The sequence below is a fragment of the Emydura macquarii genome, unplaced genomic scaffold, assembly GCF_026122565.2.
Source record: "Emydura macquarii macquarii isolate MOO-44397 ecotype Brisbane River unplaced genomic scaffold, CSIRO-AGI_Emac_v2 contig_2531, whole genome shotgun sequence".
NCBI lineage: Eukaryota > Metazoa > Chordata > Testudines > Chelidae > Emydura > Emydura macquarii.
The window spans coordinates 4,452,748-4,472,749 of NW_027132668.1; the positions used below are offsets into that span (position 1 = coordinate 4,452,748).

General features: G+C 40.4%; 1 protein-coding gene across 1 annotated transcript in view; it reads left to right on the forward strand.

Moving 5' to 3' along the window:
• The first annotated feature begins 2,334 nt into the window (after positions 1 to 2,334).
• The window catches only part of LOC137163411 (vertebrate ancient opsin-like), a 120,509-nt gene continuing 102,841 nt past the window's right edge, over positions 2,335 to 20,002 (forward strand). The window contains exon 1 of the mRNA XM_067563614.1: positions 2,335 to 3,072. Coding sequence (XP_067419715.1) covers positions 2,727 to 3,072 — 346 coding nt within the window. The 5' untranslated portion in view covers positions 2,335 to 2,726. The remainder of the gene's footprint in view (positions 3,073 to 20,002) is intronic.

The window sequence follows — 20,002 nt, forward strand, 5'->3', positions numbered from 1 at the left end:
GGCAACAAAAATGATTAGGGTATGGAACAGCTTCCATTTGAGGAGAGTTTAACAACACTGGGACTGTGCATCTTAGACAAAGGATGACTAAGGTGGGATATGATAGAGGTCTATAAAATCACAAATGGTGTGGAGAAAATTAATAGGGAAGTGTTATTTACCCCTTCACATAACACAAGAACCAGTGAAATTAATAGGCAGCAGGCTTAAAACAAGCATAAGAAAGTTGTCTTCATATAATGCATAGTCCACCTGTGGAACTTTTAGCCTGGGGATGCTGTAAAGGCCAAAAAGTATAACAGGTTCAAAAGAGAATTAGATAAGTTCATGGAGGATAGGTGCATCAATGGCTATCAGCCAAGATGGTCAGGGTACAACCCGATGCTCGGGTGTCCCAAAACCTCTGACTGCCAGAAGCTGGGACTGGGTGACGGGATGGATCACTCGATAAATTGCCCTGTTCTGTTCACTTCCTCTGAGGCACCTGGCACTGGCACTGTCATCATACAGGATACTGGACTAAATGGACCATTGATCTGACCCATTATGGCCATTCTTATGTTGCAACTGTTGGGCTTTCCCGCTATGAAATTAGTGTCTAAGAAACGCTTAATGTAATAAACCCATTTTTGGTTCTTTCCTCTGCATTTTGTTCTTGCATATTTCCATGCTATTGCTCTAAAGGTACTTCTAGTTGTGTTTAAAGCACATCTCATTCACAGAACAGAACCAATCATTTTCATTTCATTGTTCTATAGCCCAGGATCAGACTTGTCCAGGACAATTTAAAAGATACTATCATAGACTTTCCCTTGGCTTTACTACTTGAGAATTTTATCAAACCATATTATTCTACCTCTGATATATGGGGGAGAGGCAGAAAGAGTCCATTTTTTTGGATTGTAAGTTAATTATGAAAATGGCTCATGAAAAGCATTTATATTTTATAAATCACAAAGGTCAAGTCATGATACAGTGTATACTTTAAATTTTAAATAAAATCACTACCGTAATGAGGGGGATGAAGCAACATGACCGTTTAGAAGTGCACAATGACTTTGTAAGTACGGTACAGTATGAAGTACGGTACATCATGACACCAGAGAGATATGGCATGAAACAGCTAAACAGATTTTTCAGTAAACTCTGTTTAGCTGTTTTGTGCCATAATTTTCTGGTATCATGATGCGTCTTTCTAGCAAGTACTCCTCAGAGAAACTACTGGTTAGGAGTAATACAAAGGGATAACATTTAATTTTATGAAGAAGGAATGTAGATAATGAATAATCTTTCTGAGAACACATGGCTTCTGAAACGGAAATTTTAACTGCCTTTTTAAATTTATCTTTTAGTTCAGGAAGCTAAAGATAGCATGCACTTTTCAGTTGGAAAGGGAAATCTCTATAACACCATAACTGTCTTTATGTTCCCTTTTAATGAAACGATCTATGTAAAATAAGAATATAGACTAATTATATTCTCAGCAATCTGTTCCAAAAGCTGTGGCTAAAGAGTTAACACCTTTTTCATGATATTGTCCTTTACTAGTTTCCTTTTTCTTTACATGTTATAGTTTCTGTGGTATTCATTAATTACAGTTTAATCAAATACAATATATTTATATAATGAACATATAGGATACACATTTTTAAGTCTGTGAGAAGGAAAAAAGGCATTGAGAAGCTGGGTGGAGTTTATAAATAGTGGCATTATAAATAGTGGAGACTAACATCTGGTAGCCAGTGTGTTGGTAGAACTGAAATTGATCTCATTGGTCTTTCAATCTTGCAACACATTACCCTTCAAGGGATGCTGCTTCTTGGATATGAAAACTGTTCCTTTTCCCCCTCAGATTGTTAGTAATACATAATCACGTATCATATGGTAGTCCCCACACTCTTCCCCCAAGGCCCCAGTCAGGACTGAGACTCTGTTGGGAGCTGTGCAAACATAGCTGGAGAGACAATCTTTGCATTGGAGAGCTTAAATAAAACCATATTCTTTACTATGCATTTTCTCATGCTAGTTCTTGAGTTATCAAGTGCTTAAATGGTCTTTTGCATACTAGAATGCTGGCTACAGGGAAACTCTCTAGAATAGCTTTCATAAATACAAAAAGCACTTGAAGACTTCAAATAACTGATTTTATTTATACAGAGAGAAAACAAGAAACTGAGTTTTAACAAAACTTCTTCTTGCCCAAGGGGAAGAACTGTTAACACCAAGAGTCTACATTGTGTGTTAATATGAAAAGAATGGTTTTGGATGTAATGCTTGTTGTTTTCTTTCCATGTGCACAGGATGTTTTTGCCACGAAGACGCTATTGTGACAATGGGACTGATCGTAACGTTTCATTACTAGAACTTGCTTGGCTCTGAAGAAAGAGACCACGTTCAGGCAGCTTTTTACGTTGCCTTCTACCTTCGGCCTAAAAGCGATCATCTGACATAGTCCAATTTTTAAATACTGAAGGGGACCTTGAGGCTATCAGTCTCTTCTGTTGTGCAGCCTACACATTCCATAGACAACTGATTACAGAATAACCAGTGCAATAAGCTTTTCCACATTGAGACGCTATTTTCTATTATTGTAAAGTTAGCCAACTGACTGAAGACCGCAAGAATCTAGTGCTGATTTGTGTTGTAATGGAGAGATACTTCTGTAAAGTAGCTAGAAGATCTGGGAGTAGAACATTTAATTTTTTTGCACTCCTCTGCCTACTATAATGTCAGAAATGAGTACCAACTGGACAGCCAACCTGAGCTTTGGAGCATCTACAGATCCTCAAGAGCCAAGAACTGGACTCTCTAGAACAGGGCTCACTATAGTGGCTGTTTTTCTTGGGTTTATCTTGGTTTTTGGCTTCTTGAATAACTTGATTGTTCTCATACTCTTCTGCAAGTTTAAAACCCTGCGCAACCCGGTGAATATGCTCCTGCTGAACATCAGTTTCAGTGACATGTTAGTGTGCGTCTCTGGCACCACGCTCAGTTTTGCATCCAACATCCATGGCAAATGGATTGGAGGGGAGCATGGTTGTATGTGGTACGGCTTTGTCAATTCCTGCTTTGGTAAGAGTCTAACGGTTTTGTCTTACACTATTATTTGTAACATGGATGCTTGAAGCAGCTTGATAGATTAGCTGATTACTGCTCTGTCCATGTTAACTAGTAATTATGGTTTGACCCCCTACGTTATAGTAAGAAAAGTGAAACACCGGGTATTATGGAATGTTTCAACTGAATGTGACTAATTAAGGGACTGTTGGGGGTTGATCAAGACTTACTAACATAACCAGGATTTCTTCTAAGTAACATTTTTTAAGAGCTAAAAAAATTGCACTATAAAGAATAACAAAGCAACCGAAGGAGCAGTTTGATTAACTACGTGATTCTAGACCTGGAAAGTGCCAAGATATTGGACTCTGAAATGAAGACATTATTATGCATATAAAATCTTTTTAGCTCACTTTTAGAGGTGTTTACAAATGGGTAGTTTTAATTTCTCCTGAGCTCTGTACAATTCCCATGGTAACTAAAGCACTTGGCTATTCAGGAGAAGGGATAAAAGGGGTACAGTTCCAATAGTTTAAAAAATGTTTCTAAAATAGTTTTGTTTTTCTCCTTTGAAGTATATGGGTGTATACCAAATGCATGATAGTGTGGTATACCGGTTGTATCAGCACACAAAGAGAGGGACATAGGAACTGCCTTGCTGTATCAGACTTACACTATACCAGATCATACCCTCAGGTCCAATGTTCTTCATTGCAAGGCCCGGGAGCCATGTGCTTAAGTTCATCCCTATTCAGGTCAAATTTAAGCATGTGCTTAAGTGCTTTCCTATATGGGGATCCATCCTGATTTAGTGCTCTATCAGAAATTATTATTATGGAGTAATCTGCCCATAGGAGATGTTTCTTTTTAATTACATGAAATTAGTGGTTGGTTTATGCCCTGAAATAAGAGTGCTATATGGAAAGCTAATCCAGTGTTTTAATCATAAATCTGACTCTGGAGCACTGGATTCTATTCCTGGGGTCCATCACAGACATTCCTTTGTGATTTTGGATTAATAATTTACTCGTTGATACTGTAAGCACTTCAACTTTATGCACTTCACATGTGTAAAGTTAAGGAGGTGTGTTTGTAAGATTGGGGCCATAATCTCTCTCAGTCCTCTGTTCCCAATCTAGCAAAGTACTTAACCTTCACCCAGCATCAAGAAAAAAATTGCATTAATTGTGTTGTCGGGTAAAAATGTGTACCCTAAATGCATTTAGAAACGAAGCAATTCTTTAATGTTTTACAAAGAAAACCCCCACTTTAACTAGCAAATTGAAAGAACTAGCAGGAGTCTCATTCAGTGAGAGCCTATATGCAATTTTCACACAACAGCATCAATGTGGAGTGGTCAGTGCATACACATTCACTGTATTCTTCATATTGCTTGTGGCTCTTCCAGTCAGTTCACCTTGGCAGTGGACACTACCATATTTGCCCGAGTGTGCAAGGTGCTTCTGTGGTGGCTGTTTTTCGATGGTAGCTAAGGGATAAGAGTGCTGTTTTGATGCACATGGTGAGATGATGGGTATAAAGAAAGCAATTTCCCCTTGATAAGTGCATCTATGAATTGTTCTCTTAGACTGAAGATGAACAAGCTCCTTCTTTGTCTTGGCCAAGTGTGTTGCCAAGCAGGATTGTTGCTGACCCAAAAGATGAAACTTCCAATGCCAGGAATGTCAAGCATATCGAAGAAAAGAACCACTGGCCACTAGTTTATCTTGTACCTGCAGGAGTACATTCTTGGAAGATGGTCCGTGTCATCGACACCTCTTTTACTGTCATTGTTGTGTAGAGTTATGTAGGGTTTCTTTTTGTCTCCTTCTGCAACCTTGTCATGATGCATCAGCAATAGCATCATTATCAACTTGCCCTTCTTTGGAACACACAAAACCAGGATGCATGGCCCAGCTAACCTGAACAGTGATAATTTTTCTCTGCTGCGATGTGGATGCTTCTCACTAGATATATCTGGCTTCCTTCATCAAATTGTTCCAAGATAGGTCAACGTTTTATTGAGTAGATCTTCAATAAGCTGATTACTGGTGCGGAAGATAACACCAACTTCCAGTCTTATACCAGGGCTGAACACGAGCTCCTCATTGTTCATTACGTTTGTGTTCAGACAACCAACAGAAATATGATCTTCCTTTTCAGAACAACTCTTGACAAAATCTGGCAGAAAGTTGCTATCATCTAATAGGTTGTCATCAGATGACAGCTGACTTTCGAAGTTGCAAATCATTTTGATAGGGTCAGAAGCAGAATATCGTGCCTGTTTGTTTGCTATCTTGAATTGCACCACACAGAAAATCCCTTCGAGTCTCCTGATTCTGTAGTGTTTGAAGCACAATATCTAGACAGCAAATTCCCACAAGAGTGTTACGTAAAGAGAACCAGCATAACTCTACTCTGTGCTGAGGATAGCTAACATGCCTACCTTTTGAAGGGACTGACCTCCCTGGAGTACCTTCTACCTTAGGGTGGCTGTATGCAGCAACCACTGTCATTGCATTGCATTGTCAATTAGCATATGCTAACTATTACAGGATACTCGCACTAGAAGCAAATGTGCACATGGAACTACTAAAAATACGGGATAACAGTGCAACACATTTGGGGTACATTTGTACCCCACATGCATTTTTGATACAGACAAAATGTTTTTCATGCTAAATTAAAATTTTTGATGAATTGTTGTACATGTCCTAAAACAGCATAGTTTGGGTGGCCACCAGTTCGAGTTAAAAACCTCACCACATCAAAACCAATGTAATACAGCTGTGAAAAAAGGCTTATGCAGTCCTAGGATGCATCAGGTGAGGTATTTCCGGTAGAGATAGGGAGGTGTTAGTACCGTTATACAAGGCATTGGTCAGATCTCATCTGGAATAGTGTGTGCAATTCTGGTCTGCCATGTTTGAGAGAGATGAATTCAAACTGGAACAGGTGCAGAAAAGGGCTACTAGGATGATCCAAGGAATGGAAAGCCTATCTTATGAGAGGAGACTCAAAGAACTTGGCTTGTTCAGCCTAACCAAAAGAAGGCTGAGGGTAGATATGGTTGCTTTCTATAAATACATCAGAGGGATAAATAGAGCGGATGGAGAGGAGTTATTTAAATTAAGCAACAATGTAGATACAAGAACAAACGGATATAAACTGACTATCAATACATTTAGGCTTGAACTTAGATAAATATTTCTAACCATCAGAGGAGTGAAGTTTTGGAACAGCCTTCCAAGGGGAGCAGTGGGGGCAAAAAAATCTAGTTGGCTTCAAGACTGAGCTTGATAAGTTTATGGAGGGGATGATATGATGAGACTGCCTACAATGTCTGTAACTGCTAGCAACAAATATCTCCAATGGCTGGAGATGGGATACTGGATGGGGAGGGCTCTGAGTTACTACAGATAATTATTTCCCAGGTGTCTGGCTGGAGTGTTGTACCCACATGCTTAGGGTCTAACTGATCACCATATTTGGGATGGGAAGGAATTTCCCCCTATGTCAGATTGGCAGATACCCGGGGGGGTTTTGCCTTCCTCTGTAGCATGGGGACTGGGTGACCTGCAGGTTTAAACTAGTGTAAATAGTGAATTCTCTGAAACTAGAAGTCTTTAAATCATGATTTGAGGACTTCAGTGACTCGGCCAGAGTTTAGGGGTCTATTACAGCAGTGGGTGGGTAAGATTCTGTGACCTGCAATGTGCAGGAGGTCAGACTAGATGATCATGGTGATCCCTTCCCTTAAAGTCTGAGTTATCGCAATATATATGTTCTCAGGGTACAACTTCACTCCATGAACGTGGATGAGTGTTAAGCATGTGCTTCACTTAAACATGAGTGGACTACTCATTAAGTATATGAGCAGTCTACTCGTGTTTAAATTAAGCATGTGCTTAAGTACTTTGCTGGATTAAGGACATAACGCTCAGCATCTTGCAGGATTGACCTGTTTGTGCCTGGTAAAGTGAAGATGATACTTCCCTAACTCACCAAGTATTTTGAGGCTAAATCCATCAATTTTTGTGAGAAGCCCAGACACCATGGCAATATGCACTGTAGAAAGTGTATATATCAGTAAAAAAAAAAATTGGGTTGACCTACACAACTCACTTGTGACTTTGCTAATGGCTGTATATATTGTAGGCAATAGAGCTGAGTAAATAGTATTTCAAAAAAAGTCATAGCAGGTAATCAGAAATTTCCATTTCCTTTTATAGTTGGAAGTTATTGGCAAACCCCTTTGCTGTTACAGAAGGTTTTGTAAGTTATTTCACCAATTTAAAGGACAATGACATTCTCCTTCAAAGTAAATCCTGTATTGAGAATTTTATACTGTTACTTGTCACCTCTTTATTTTGCATTGTACGAACTGAGGGCCCAATCCATGCAGGTCAAATCCCACTGACTTCAGTGATACTCCACTGTAAGCTCTTTGGGGCAGGGACTGTCTTTATGTTCTGTGTTTGTACAGCACCTAGCACAGTAAGATCCTAGTCTGTGACGAGGGCTCCTAGGTGCTATGATAATACAAATAATAATGCCAACTCAAGGCTCTGTCCACACAGAGCTCGTTGAGTTTGTCTTAATTCTCTTCTGTAGAAAGGTGTCACAGGGTCTACTCACCACATGTGGTGCCTCTTCTTGGTGGCTCTGGGGATTAGCTCTTGATAGGCGCTACCGTCCTCTGGCGGGGTCTCTCCCCATCATCTCTTTCACCCTGTGGTCCTTCTCACTCCTGGATCTGCAGCTTCCTGTTCATGGCTTGGCCTTCCGACCAGGTGACTAAGGTCTTCCCCTACAGAGGAATCAAAGTCCTTCCGGACCAGCTGGCATCTCTAACACCCTGCGCTACTTCCCAGGGCAGGGAGGGGACCCGAGTCCCACCCTCTACATTGGGTTGCAGCCTAGGGGCCCTATAACAAGCAGCCAAGGTCTGCATGGTCCTACCCCTTGCTGCTGTTTCCTTGGGCTTCTTCCTACTCATCTGGCTTCCCTCCCTTTACCAGCCTGAGCTCCCTTCTCCCAGGGAGTGACTGTAGATTACTTCCTAACAGCCTCTTGCTTCTCACTGCTCCTAGGCTGTTCCCTCCTGTTCCCGCTCAGTGTAGCCCATTTCCAATTAGTGGCCTGCTCCCTGTCTCCTTCTTCAGGTGCGGCCTGGGCAATTAATTGGCTTGCTTCTCCACGTTAGCCCCTCTGGCCCTTGTGTGGGCTGGGTACCTCGTCACCAAAGGGTTCAATCCTGCAGTGTTCTAAACATCCTCAGTTCCCACTGCAGTCAGTTGAGGTCGCCTAGCAGCTTGCTGGACGGCACTCAGATCGTGGTTGAAGGGATACTCGTTATAAACAAGTCTGAAATGAAGCATAATCAGTCTTACGTTTCAGAAGCTTTAGTTCCCTGGCTAACCTAAATACTCTCCTTTCTGAGTGAGTAAACTCGACTCTCTCTTGCACTTATACGCCTGTAGACATCAATGTGACCTAAATGAGCTTTCATGGGTGGTAGTTGCTCATTAAAAATACACTGCTATGTTAAACAAATGAAGAAAAATGATGACAACCAATGGGAGTGCACTCATGCTTACAATGCTATTTCCCTCCCAACCCACAGAAATAATATTAACGCCTGCAGGGGAGCTTGTACTTTTTTAAAATTTCAAAATTACAGTGTTAAAATTGGTGCTTGCACTCAGCTCAACACACCTAAACATAAATTATAAATAATGACAGGGCCTCTGCTTGGATATAGTTTAGAAAACCGAAAGGCCTTAGTCCAATATTACTTTAGGACCACAAGTGTATGGGGAATCTTGAGTAGAGAGGTTATTTTATCTCTGTATTTGGCACTGGTGTGACTGCTGCTAGAATATTGGGTCTAGTACTGGTGTCCCCAATTCAAGAAGGATGTTGATACATTGGAGAGTGTTCAGAGAAGAGCCATGAGAATGCTTAAAGAATTAGAAAACATGTTGTATAGTGATAGACTGAGTTCCTTGAGTCCATTTAATTTAACAAAGAGAAGGTTAAGTAGTGACTTGATTACAGTGTATGAGTACTTACATGGGGAACAAATATTTGATAATGAGCTCTTCAAACTAGCAGAGAAAGGTATAACGTTTTCCAATGGCTGGAAGTTGAAGCTAGACTTATTCAGACTGGAAATAAGATGTGATATTTTTTTTTTTTTTTTTTTTTAAAACAGTGAGGGTAATTAACCATTGGAACAATTTACCAAGGGTCTTGGTGATTTCTCCATCACTGGCAATTTTTAAATCAAAATTGGATGTTGTTCTAAAAACTATGCTTTAGGATTTATTTTGGGGAAAGTTTTATGGCCTGTGTTAGACAGGAGGTCAGACTAGATGATCACAATGGTCCTTTCTGGCCTTGGAATCTATAAATACCTCATGGTATAGGGGGTACATCCCTTAAGTGAAGGAGTACCAGAGTTTTCTAATTTAACTGACATATCACTAATTTGGGGGTCAGATTATGGAACTCTTACTCACATTGAGTAATATGCTATGCCACAAAGAGCCCCATTCGTTTCGATGGGGCCACCTGCAGAATAATGGCTCAGGTACTATTCAGCATGAGTAAGTGTGCGAAAATCAGGCCCTTTGGAACAGGATGAGAAACCTGGTGATTTGTGTGCATGTGACAGGTGGGGGAGGCTTCAGGGGAAAAGTGTTCCAGCTGAGAACAGGAACTGAAAACGGCAAGTCTTGTCGAAAACTCTCTTCACACCAAGACACACAGCAAAAGTAAACCAATAATAGACACGTAAGTTAAACTACCTTGAAAAGCATTAAATGGCGCATCTCCTCACTTACATTGGATGCTGTATTAGGAATTTCTGTTATAGACCAATCCTTCATGTTGCTGAACAAAGTGATCATCCTGGGAGCCTGGACACTCAGGAAGTGCTCAGCAACTGGCAGCATCTTGAGGTGAAATCCTGCACCTGCGAGTTTTGCCATTGACTTCACTGGTCATCAGGTTGCATCCTTAGGGCGAAATTCACAAAAGGTGTTTAGTTGCCAACCCCCCGGACTTAGGCACTAAGTACCTGTTTTGGCTCCACTGCAGTCCACAAAACTCCTGCCAAACCCTGTAGGCACCTAAACTCACTCAGCACCTGAGTTTTCAAGGTAAAAGTTCCCTAGGGGGCTATGTTTCTGCTCTGAGCTTGTGCATTGCTGTCTCTCTCTACGTGTCCAGACACCTATCTCCTGCCTAAGCCCCAGGGTGATCCACAAAGCGAGGGAAGACAGGCATTCTCCTGCCTATCTTGCATATGGGGCCTGATCCAGTAGGTGTGCTTAGAAACTGCCTGACTGATCAGGTCCCATTCAAAATCTGGCTGGAGGATGAGATGTAGTGAGGGTGGTGATAACGAACTCACTCATCTTGCGTACCTAATTCATTCTCACAAGAAATACCTTAGGTGCCTAAACTGCCTGACTCCAGGAAGGGGCTCCTGATTACCGATCACTGGCAGAGAGAGGCACCTCCCTGCAGTCCAGTCTCAGGATATGTCCACACTACAAAAAAAGACCCACAGCAGCGAGCATCAGAGCCTAGGTCAATGGGCTTGTGCTGCAGGGCTAAAAATAGCAGAGTAGACATTTGGGATCAGGCTGGAGCCTGGGATCTGAGATTCTCCCCTCTCATAGAGTTTAAGAACCTGGCTCCAGCCTGAGACTCAATGTCTACGTTGCTTTTTTTAGTCCTATAGTGCAAGTCTAAGCCAGTTAACCTGAGCTCTGAGACTCACTGCTGCAGGTCTGTTTCTGCAGTGTAGACATACCTTATCTCAGGGAGAGGGCCAGGGCTTAAGACACACCCGTCATCAGCATCTCCCATGGGCTGGCTTAGGTAGCTCCCTGGCTAGTTTGATGGCTTTTTTGGATGGCAGTCTGAGGTGACTCTCTTTCCCCATTCATTGTATAGGGACCCTAGGTGCCTAACACAGACTTTGTGGATCGCAGGGTTGTTCCTGTGATTTTCTAGACACTTGGAAGTTAGGTGTTGCAACACTCAGGGTCATACCTCCTCAGCCCCTTTGTGAATTCAGCTCCTAGAGAGTGTCAAAAAACAGTTTGCATTTGATTTTGTTGTCACAAAAGCAAACATCACATACGCAAGTCAGCCTTGTCAGCACAGTAACCCTTGTACCTTTAAACCTAATACATTTTAAATAGTCGTTGAGAAAAAGTAACACAGACACCATACAAAAAAGCCTCTTAATAGATTAAGCACCTGATCCAGCAAACCCATTCTTACATTTGTACTTACTCATGCTAGCGACTCCCGGGGGGAACAACTCCCAGGAGGAAGGGTTTGGAAACTTGGGCTGTGTGTATGTTGACACAGTTTTGGTAATTTTAAAGTCTGTTATTATATTAGGACGTCCTTCTCTTTATTTAAAACAGAATGACTAATTCTAAAATAAGGCCGATAGAATGAAAATATCCATTTAATAATAACGTAGTGACTAATGCTATGGCCCTGATCCTATACATTTCTCCACATGTGCGGATCTCTGCACCCCACATGAAGTCAGTGCAGCTCCACACATGTGTAGGGTTCTGCCTGTGCAGAGGAACTGGCAGGATTGGGGCCTATATTAGTACATCCTTACCATTGTGCTTATCAAAACCATTTTTACATCTAAATGTGAAGCCCTGACTGAGACCTGGTGTCTGTTGACCCTTCTCCCGCCTCTTAAACTTTTCCTGCTCTCACTCCACATTTTCTTTTTATCACATTCTTCCCCATTCTGAGGGCGCTGTTCCAGGCCATTAGTTGCTGTTACTTTATCGTCTCTAGCTCCTACTTACAGCTTAAAAATATGGAATATTTGACTCTGAATGTTTAGGAAACTTACCATTATTTGTTTCAGTGGGAAGAACATTCAGAATCCTGCTTTAGGGCCTGAGCCCACATCCATTTGGTACCAAAAATTTCCATTGGCTTTATTCAGAGAGTTTGGAGTGCATAAAAGCTGGGACTTTAATTTGTACCCATGGGACATATGCTTGTGGCCGGGGTCGGAAGCAGGGAGCAGTCTCCTGGTAGCACCTTGTCTAAGTTTTTAAATCACAGGCTGTAGGAATGGTGCGAAGTAGTGTACCCTACAGTAATTTTACTTCATTGTTTGAAACATTACTTGAATAGTCATTCATGAATAAGGGAGGGATGTTCGGGTAAGAAGTTTGCCCATGTTAGGATATATGATCATTCTCTGCACTATTGCTACCTTTCAGATGATGTTTAACAGCCTTATTTAAAAAAAAAAAATCATTGCTGATGCTGTGAGGTGTAGCTGTTTGGGTGAACATCATTAAATTTAAGCTCAATGTGCATCAACCCCAATGATCAGATCTCCGTTCATTATCAGGTAGCCATTGTTAGCACTGTCTGCTTTCCCAGTTCACGGCCTTTGGGGATTGTGAAAGCAATTGTCTTCATTCTGACATGGGAAGGTCTGGAGCATGTTACTTATCCACTGCCTTGTGGGGTGCAGACATATCCACAGTTAAGGGTGGCATGCAGTCTTTTTGTGTGTGCATCAGAAGTGATAGAAACACAGGAGCTCAGAACGAGTAAATAGGGTAGTTGTGATCAGTGTGTGTTGTAGATAAGGCTTCCTGACCCGTCACTAGCGTTGTCTCTGTGTTGCTGACTGCCACATTTGTAAAAAGTGTTCAGTCAATGTCCAGTCTGACTCAGAGTATGTCTACACTACAGAGTCTATACCAGCATAACCATGTAACACCACAGTGGAGATGCAGCCTACAGAAGGGTTTTTTCCACCACCTCCTCTGCCTCTATGTCACCAGAAGCATTCCTCTGTCTACACTGGGGCATAGTTACATTCAGCATAGTTACGTCAGTCAGGGATGTGGGTTTAACATACCCCTGACCGATGTAGCTGTGTCAACTTAACTTTTAAGTGTAGACCAGGTCTATGTTCCCTTACACAACCAAGAGAACATGAAGCCCTGTCTGCACTTGAAACTCTCTCACTGAATGGAGAAACTCATGGTAATGTTGCATGTTTTAGGTCCCGTTACCTGACCACATGTGATGACCATTTTTTTTGTTGATTGCCTGCAGCAACCAGCACATTCATCTATATTGTGTAGAGAAAATATGTAAACAATATATCCAATCACAGCTAGCTGAAAGGGGCTTAGACCGAGACAATGACAATCTAGGATTTCCTGCAACATGATGTTGAATGTGAGCCAAGTATAAATGGCCATGGTTTTAAGCTCTCTTTAAGAAGATGGAAGGGGTTTTCTGGCAAAGTTAGGTTTAATCAGTTGATTTGAAAGCACTGTTCCTTAATCTTAGTGAACAGTGTTAATGCAGGAAAAGTTGTACTTTATGTCAAACATGCTGTATGTTGATGCAATAAAATGCCGAGGCCAACTATGTCTTTAATTGTTTCACTTATCTGTGAAGTAATATAATATAGAAATACATTGGGCCAAATACTGTCTTAAGTGATAACTGTGCGTTCTCATTGACTTCCATGGGACTGGATGGGTATAAGTGAAGCCAGGAACTGGCTGGTAAATTGTATTCTAAATAATCAGGCAAAAAAACAAAACAAAACATGGGAGGTCTCAACTGCTTATCATGAAAAGCTATTAATTTTCTTTGACTTTAGTAGCTTCTGATCTCCTTCCACCTCCTGTAACACTCCTAATGGAAGTTCATTAAAATCACTTTCCTAAATGTTGTAAAACTTAAAAACATTTCTTGCAGCAATCTCTGAAATTGTCCAGTGGAAAGAGCCAGTGATTTTTCTTTGCCTATTTAAATTACAATTAATTAGGCAAATGGCTCTTTCATAACTGGTGACATTTATTTTCCATTACAGTTTCTTTTGGGAAATGTTTAATTGGGACCCAGGTATTTTCCAGACTGCTAGCCAAATGAATGCTTAGAGGATGCTCATAGACAATCATTGACGCACTGTTAAAATTCCAAATAATTACATGACCATAGGTGATAATTAAAATATCTAAGACTGTCCAACTTCTCAGCTTTGAGATATTTCTCACTTAGAGTTATTGTCGTGTCTGCCAGAGTCCTCAGTAAGAACACTTACTTAAATGAGAATATCCTTTGCAAATAATTGTCAAATAAGTGTATGTTGGAGAAAAGTGGGTAGTTCTGAATGATATATCTAAATTGTTTATATCTGTATTTTCCTGAACATCAAAAAGGGGCAAACCAACATTAGAGGGGAAGTAGCTTCCAAACTGGAGATTCAGTAAATGGCTTGTGAATCAATAAAGGCTGTGGTTTATTGATTCACAAGCCATTTATCATCTTTGTATACTTCACAGCCAATACAAGTACTACTTAAATAATCTATACCCCCCTCCTGGTTACCAGATGTTTTCTGGATTATTGAACTAAAATGTCCTCTTGCTGCTTTAACCTTTTCCATAATTGACACAGATGGCATGTTTTCGATAGACTGGAAATGCTAGGGAGAGTTCCTCTGAGAGCAGCTGTAATATTGTGACATTTCTGCCCCAGTTTTTCTTTTAAATGTTCATATTCCATCTCATTTTTATGGTCCCTAAGTGATTTGGGGTCTGGTCACTCAAGAGACTGCCTCTCTCCCAGTGCCACACACCTCCAGATGAGATCAGTGGAGGAGCCTAAGCTACAGGTCCTTTGACATAAGTGAGTGGGATCTGCGGTAGGGTATTTGCCAGGACTGGTCCTTGACTTTGCAATCTGCTGCTCCATCTGGTCTGTCAGAGCCCACATTCGCTGGTTTTCTGCAATCACCACAAAGCCCGTCCTTCTCCACCTCCCTTCCCCCAGTTTTTAGGGAAGACTGGGTCAGAGGATTTCTTTTATTATCCTTACTATGGCTCAATCCTGCAAGGTGCTGAGCTCTTTCAACTTCGACTGACTTCAATGGGAGTGCAGGGTGCTGAGCATCTTGCAGGATCAAGCCTTATCTTTCCTATTGTTGTCAAACTGGATGAGCACACTTGATTATAGATGGTACAGTAGTGCTGTTCAGATTGTCCAATCCTTCCTGTATAGGACTCTGGTTTCAGTTGCTTATAACTTTGTCAAACTTCAGCTGACTGGGCTGAAGCTTTCCATGGTAGGAGCCTGCCTCAGGTTGAATATATAATTTGTGAAAGTTTCAGCAAAAACAAACAGATAAGCTCTTTCCTCGAATGAGGTTAGGCAAAAAACACATTGTTTGCCACGTTAATGAATTCTTTCAGCCATTTCATTGAGAAGCTCTAGTACCTATGTGCTTTGGAGCAGGAATATTGCCCTGGTTGTAAACCTCTGGGGAAAAAAATCAGTTTGCACATGTTTGTAAGAGGCTGTTGTTTACTATTTACCATGTTCCTGTTCAAACATTTCAGCTGTACAGTCTGGAGCACAGACAACATGTAATTAAGGGATCAATTATGCCTCATAGACGGCAGTTAGTCAAAAGTGACAAGTCTTCAATCAACAAATAGGCTGAAATTTGTTTGCACAAGCTGGTTGGACAATTAAATATATTTGTAAAAATCAAAATCTGTTTATGAAGAATCATGAACAGAAAAAAAACCCGCTAACTTGGTAGCATAACTTTTTCAGAATGAACAATTAAACCATCTTTTAAAATGAGCACTAGCTCATGACTGCTTAAAATATGTATATAATTATTTATAAGGTTCAAAACCATCAGTTATTTCTACACTTCTGGGTCTTGCCTGGTCCTGAAGCAGAAATACTGAAATGCCACTGTGGGAGCAAATCTTACCATACTTTTAGAAACTAGAAAATAATGTGCTTTTATGTGATTTCTAGAACCAGCAGCTCTGGGTTGGCATTAACTTTGGGTTATGCTTCTAAACTGTTACTCAAACTGAAGCACGTGAGGTTCACTCCTCACTATTATATACAGAATTGATAATGTGCACATCACGAGCCTTCTGAGTTCTTCCTATTTTGTTAACAGGGGACCTCATTAAAGTCACATAACTAATAATCCTAATGAAGATAAATAATTCATTAGTGCTCCACACAGCAGCTAATGTAATACAGACTAGAAACTAGCATAGAAGAGCAGACAAGTTATATATATATAAACCTTTTCAGAGTTCAGCATTAATGAAGAAATAAGGGATTCTTTTATTCTCTCTGTGGCTTTAATGCCTATATAGTAAAAAGTCAGTTGTAGTGTATACATCTAGGACTTTCATGATTGTAGAGGCAGCTTCTTTTCCCCAAATCAGCTAACTAAAGTTTTCTGTTTGGTCTGTACAGGCCTTTGGTAACAACTCCCTAGCACTCAGCCTTAGTCCACCAAAAGATTTGCTGAGCTTCACAAACCACCTGGTAAATCCTAGCAGGATTTCGAAAGGAAGAGTGTGGAGCAGCATGGGGCATCTCAGATCCCAGACTGAGGTGCACAGTCACAGCATCAGTATGAGCAGGTGTAGCACAGTACTGTGTATATTCCTGTAAATATAAGTGCATTGCTTTTTCATGACGTTGTGAGATGGAAAGATAGCAGCAGAGGAATAGGAAGATGGCTTGTCAGGAAAAAAATACCTATCAGTCCAGATTTCAATAGGCTTTTTGAAATTTTTATATGAACACTTTATGGTACAAGAAATAAAGCTACAGATTAAACATTCTTCATGGTGAGAGCTGATAGCAGAAGTGCTATCCTGTTTGCTTCATGAAACTTTGCCTATATTGGACAGAGCAAAACCGGTAAATTGAAACTGAATTTGAGGATGAGCGTAAGTAGGATTTTGTATTCTTTAGGATTAGGACAGCTCATTACAAGACCATTGTTTCTTGTGAGAGAGCGTGGAGTGTGTGTGTGCCCAAATTATATGTTATCCATCCCTCCAAAATAAACCATCTAAAGTTGCAGTTACATGCAACTCAGGAAATGCTAAAGTTCAGGTTATGGTAATATGCAGTTATATACAGCTGATCATCTCACCCACGCTCTTCCCATTAGTCCATCTTCCTTGGGACTATTAATATTCCATACTTCTGAGCAGCTTTCAAGAGACACTGTCTTTATTTAAACAAATAAAAGACCCGCTAAAGACATCTCCTCCTTTCTTCCTGTGGGCCCCTCTTTGCTAGGCAGTTGCAAACTCCCACAGCCTTCCAGAAGGTAGGATCTCACAAAGGAATCACACCAGCACCCAGATGTATCCCAGCCCCATCATTAGCGCAGACAGAACCCCAGCCTCATTGCAAAGAAGAGCCAATGTGCGTATGGCGTAAGTCCAAGATGCCTAAAAGGGACTCTATGTCCACCAATTACAGTCTCTAACTGCCCCTCCAGTCTCTGCTCTTTTGTCCTGCATTACAACATATCCTTCCCTTTAGACAGTGGCAGAATCTTGTGCCCAGAAAGCGCTGAGAGGAGACCACTTAGCCACACTACTTCCTGGGCCTGTTCCCAACTCAGGCTCCGCTGGAGCCAGTTGTGCTTCTGAAGCAGCAGTACATACATTTTCTTAAAGCCTATGCCCTCCCTTCTCAAATGGCCTTCCATACTCCAATCAGAGAGCAAAAAATAAGGGCAAGATTTCCTGCCAGCATCCTAGCCATCCAGAGCTCTATAAGAGTGGAGAGGCCAGCTTCTTTTCAGTGCACATGTTCAATCAATCAGCGCTCTGGGGTCAGGACCAGTCTTCCCTGCACTGCTGCTTCACATTCCCCTATATACAATTTGTGGTGCTGGATGCTGAAGTAGTATGAGAAACAGCCATAGGTACAAAGGTTAAGGCTGCCATGTGTATTTTGATTCCTTATTCATCCTTATATGTGAGTATTGACTGGAACATTATGTATTAAAAATAAAGCAATTTCTAAAAGGTTGTGAAAAAACCTTAACTCGGCATATTGCTAGTGTTTACTTTGTTAGGCAGTGGACTTCAGCAATGTCAACACCCTGTTAGAAGCATGGCACAGTGAAGTGATACTGCCGCTACAGAAGTAATTATGGTCTGTTAATTCTCTCCCCTGGCAACTGGGAGATGTAATACACATAAGTCTGGAAGGAATAGAATTTTAATCCATCATGCCACTTAATGTCATACAAATGCAAACCAACAAAAAATATTTCCATCAATAATAGAAATGTATAGATAGGCAAAGAAAGAAAAATGCTGCTTGAGAACTTATTAGCGTTTAGTTGAAGGATATTTACTTTGTGCATTTTGATGTGTGATGTTGACAATTTGTGTTTTAACGTTTATAATGCTTTAACCCTTTGAATCTCAACATCTACTGTCATTAAATAATTGTCAGACTCTTGCACATAAATTCCTGCAACTGTGAAAATGTAAGAAAAAAAATGTTTAAGCCCCATAATTTTGCACAACTGAAAATTTAAATATGTAAAATGGAAACAATGCTTAAAATAAACAGATTATCCAATTAAATTACAAAAATAAAAATCAAATTCTGCCAAGCCTAAATACTTAGCATAAAACTACTTCTGTCATGTCATGCAAGAGCACCATCTAGTGTTAGCAATGTTACTTTACATATTCTGAAACCCAAAAGGCAGCTGGATAATAGACAGACCAAAATGGTGGCCTGCAGATTGTTCAGGAGGCTTCATGTTCATGCACTGGTTTTGTATTTCATGATAGAGCTGGTTACTGGAGGGTGAATACAAAACTAATCTTGCCTGTGCCCTGTAAGCTCCAATGAAAATGCAGTGTGCCCAGAATTCTACAGGTAATGATGTTTACCTGTATTGATTCCATTCAGATACAAGAGGGAACTCTTTTCTATATTAAGACATTTTAAAGGAAAGTGGGTGTATATGTGTGTGTTAAAAACATTATTAAAAATGGTGCTATGTCTTAGTAAATGCCAGATCACCAAGCAGGAATAACAATTAGAATCATCTTTAATATAAAGCAGACAAACTTTGTATTAAATCCATCAAGAGAAAAAAGATGAGGAAAAAATGGTCTGATAGTTTTTAAACGATCATTTATATAGTGCTTTACAATTAGAGTAAGACATATTTCCTGTCCCAAAGGCCTCACCAGATAAAGAGAAGAGAAACAAAGCTATGACAGCATTTCAGGTAAGGGAGGATGAAGAGAAATGATAGGTAAGGAGAAAAGGGGAGGATGAATCATTGAACGAGACTTGTACTTTGGGCTACCTGCTTGTCTTAGAAGGTCTGGCTGTGGGACAGGGTCCAGATCACTTTTTTTCAAATATAGTCAGAATTCAACTGATCTTATTCCTGTCAGAGTCAAGCAGAAAAGAACTGTGCTTTTAAAAAAATGTTTGCAAAGTTGTGCCAGTTAAATAGACCACAGCTACAAGTCATACAGCTAGAAGAAGGATATAAAAGCAAACAAGCATACAAGTTCTGATCTCTCAAGAAATAGCCTCTACTTTATTTGATTACCTTTTTAAAAAAAAATCATGATGTCTGAAGTTGGCTTTATTCTGAAAGACTTATTCGGAGACAGTTAAAAGCTGTTTTTTAGAACTATTGGACCCTAAGTGATTCTGTATAAAAATGCTTTTCCAATTTTAAGTCACTGGAAGAATTTAAAACATAAAGGAAATGGAAATCTGATCATTAAAGTCTGTGTGTATCACACTGGAATAAAAGGATCTAAAGATAAGTGTTTTGTGGTTTTGGCTGATAGCTAAATTTACCAAAAATGTTCAGTAGAGATACACAGTAGGATACTGCAATTTGGGGAACACACTCAGCTTTCAGGGACCCCAATAGTTTAGTAGAATATTCAGCATGTTGCAGGCCTGGCTCCCCAGAGAATTTCCTTGTTGGTATATAGAAATATTGTCAGGAGTCAATAGACTGACTTTGATTGCAGTTCATTGTATGATACTAGCAAGATATATGTTGTAACTT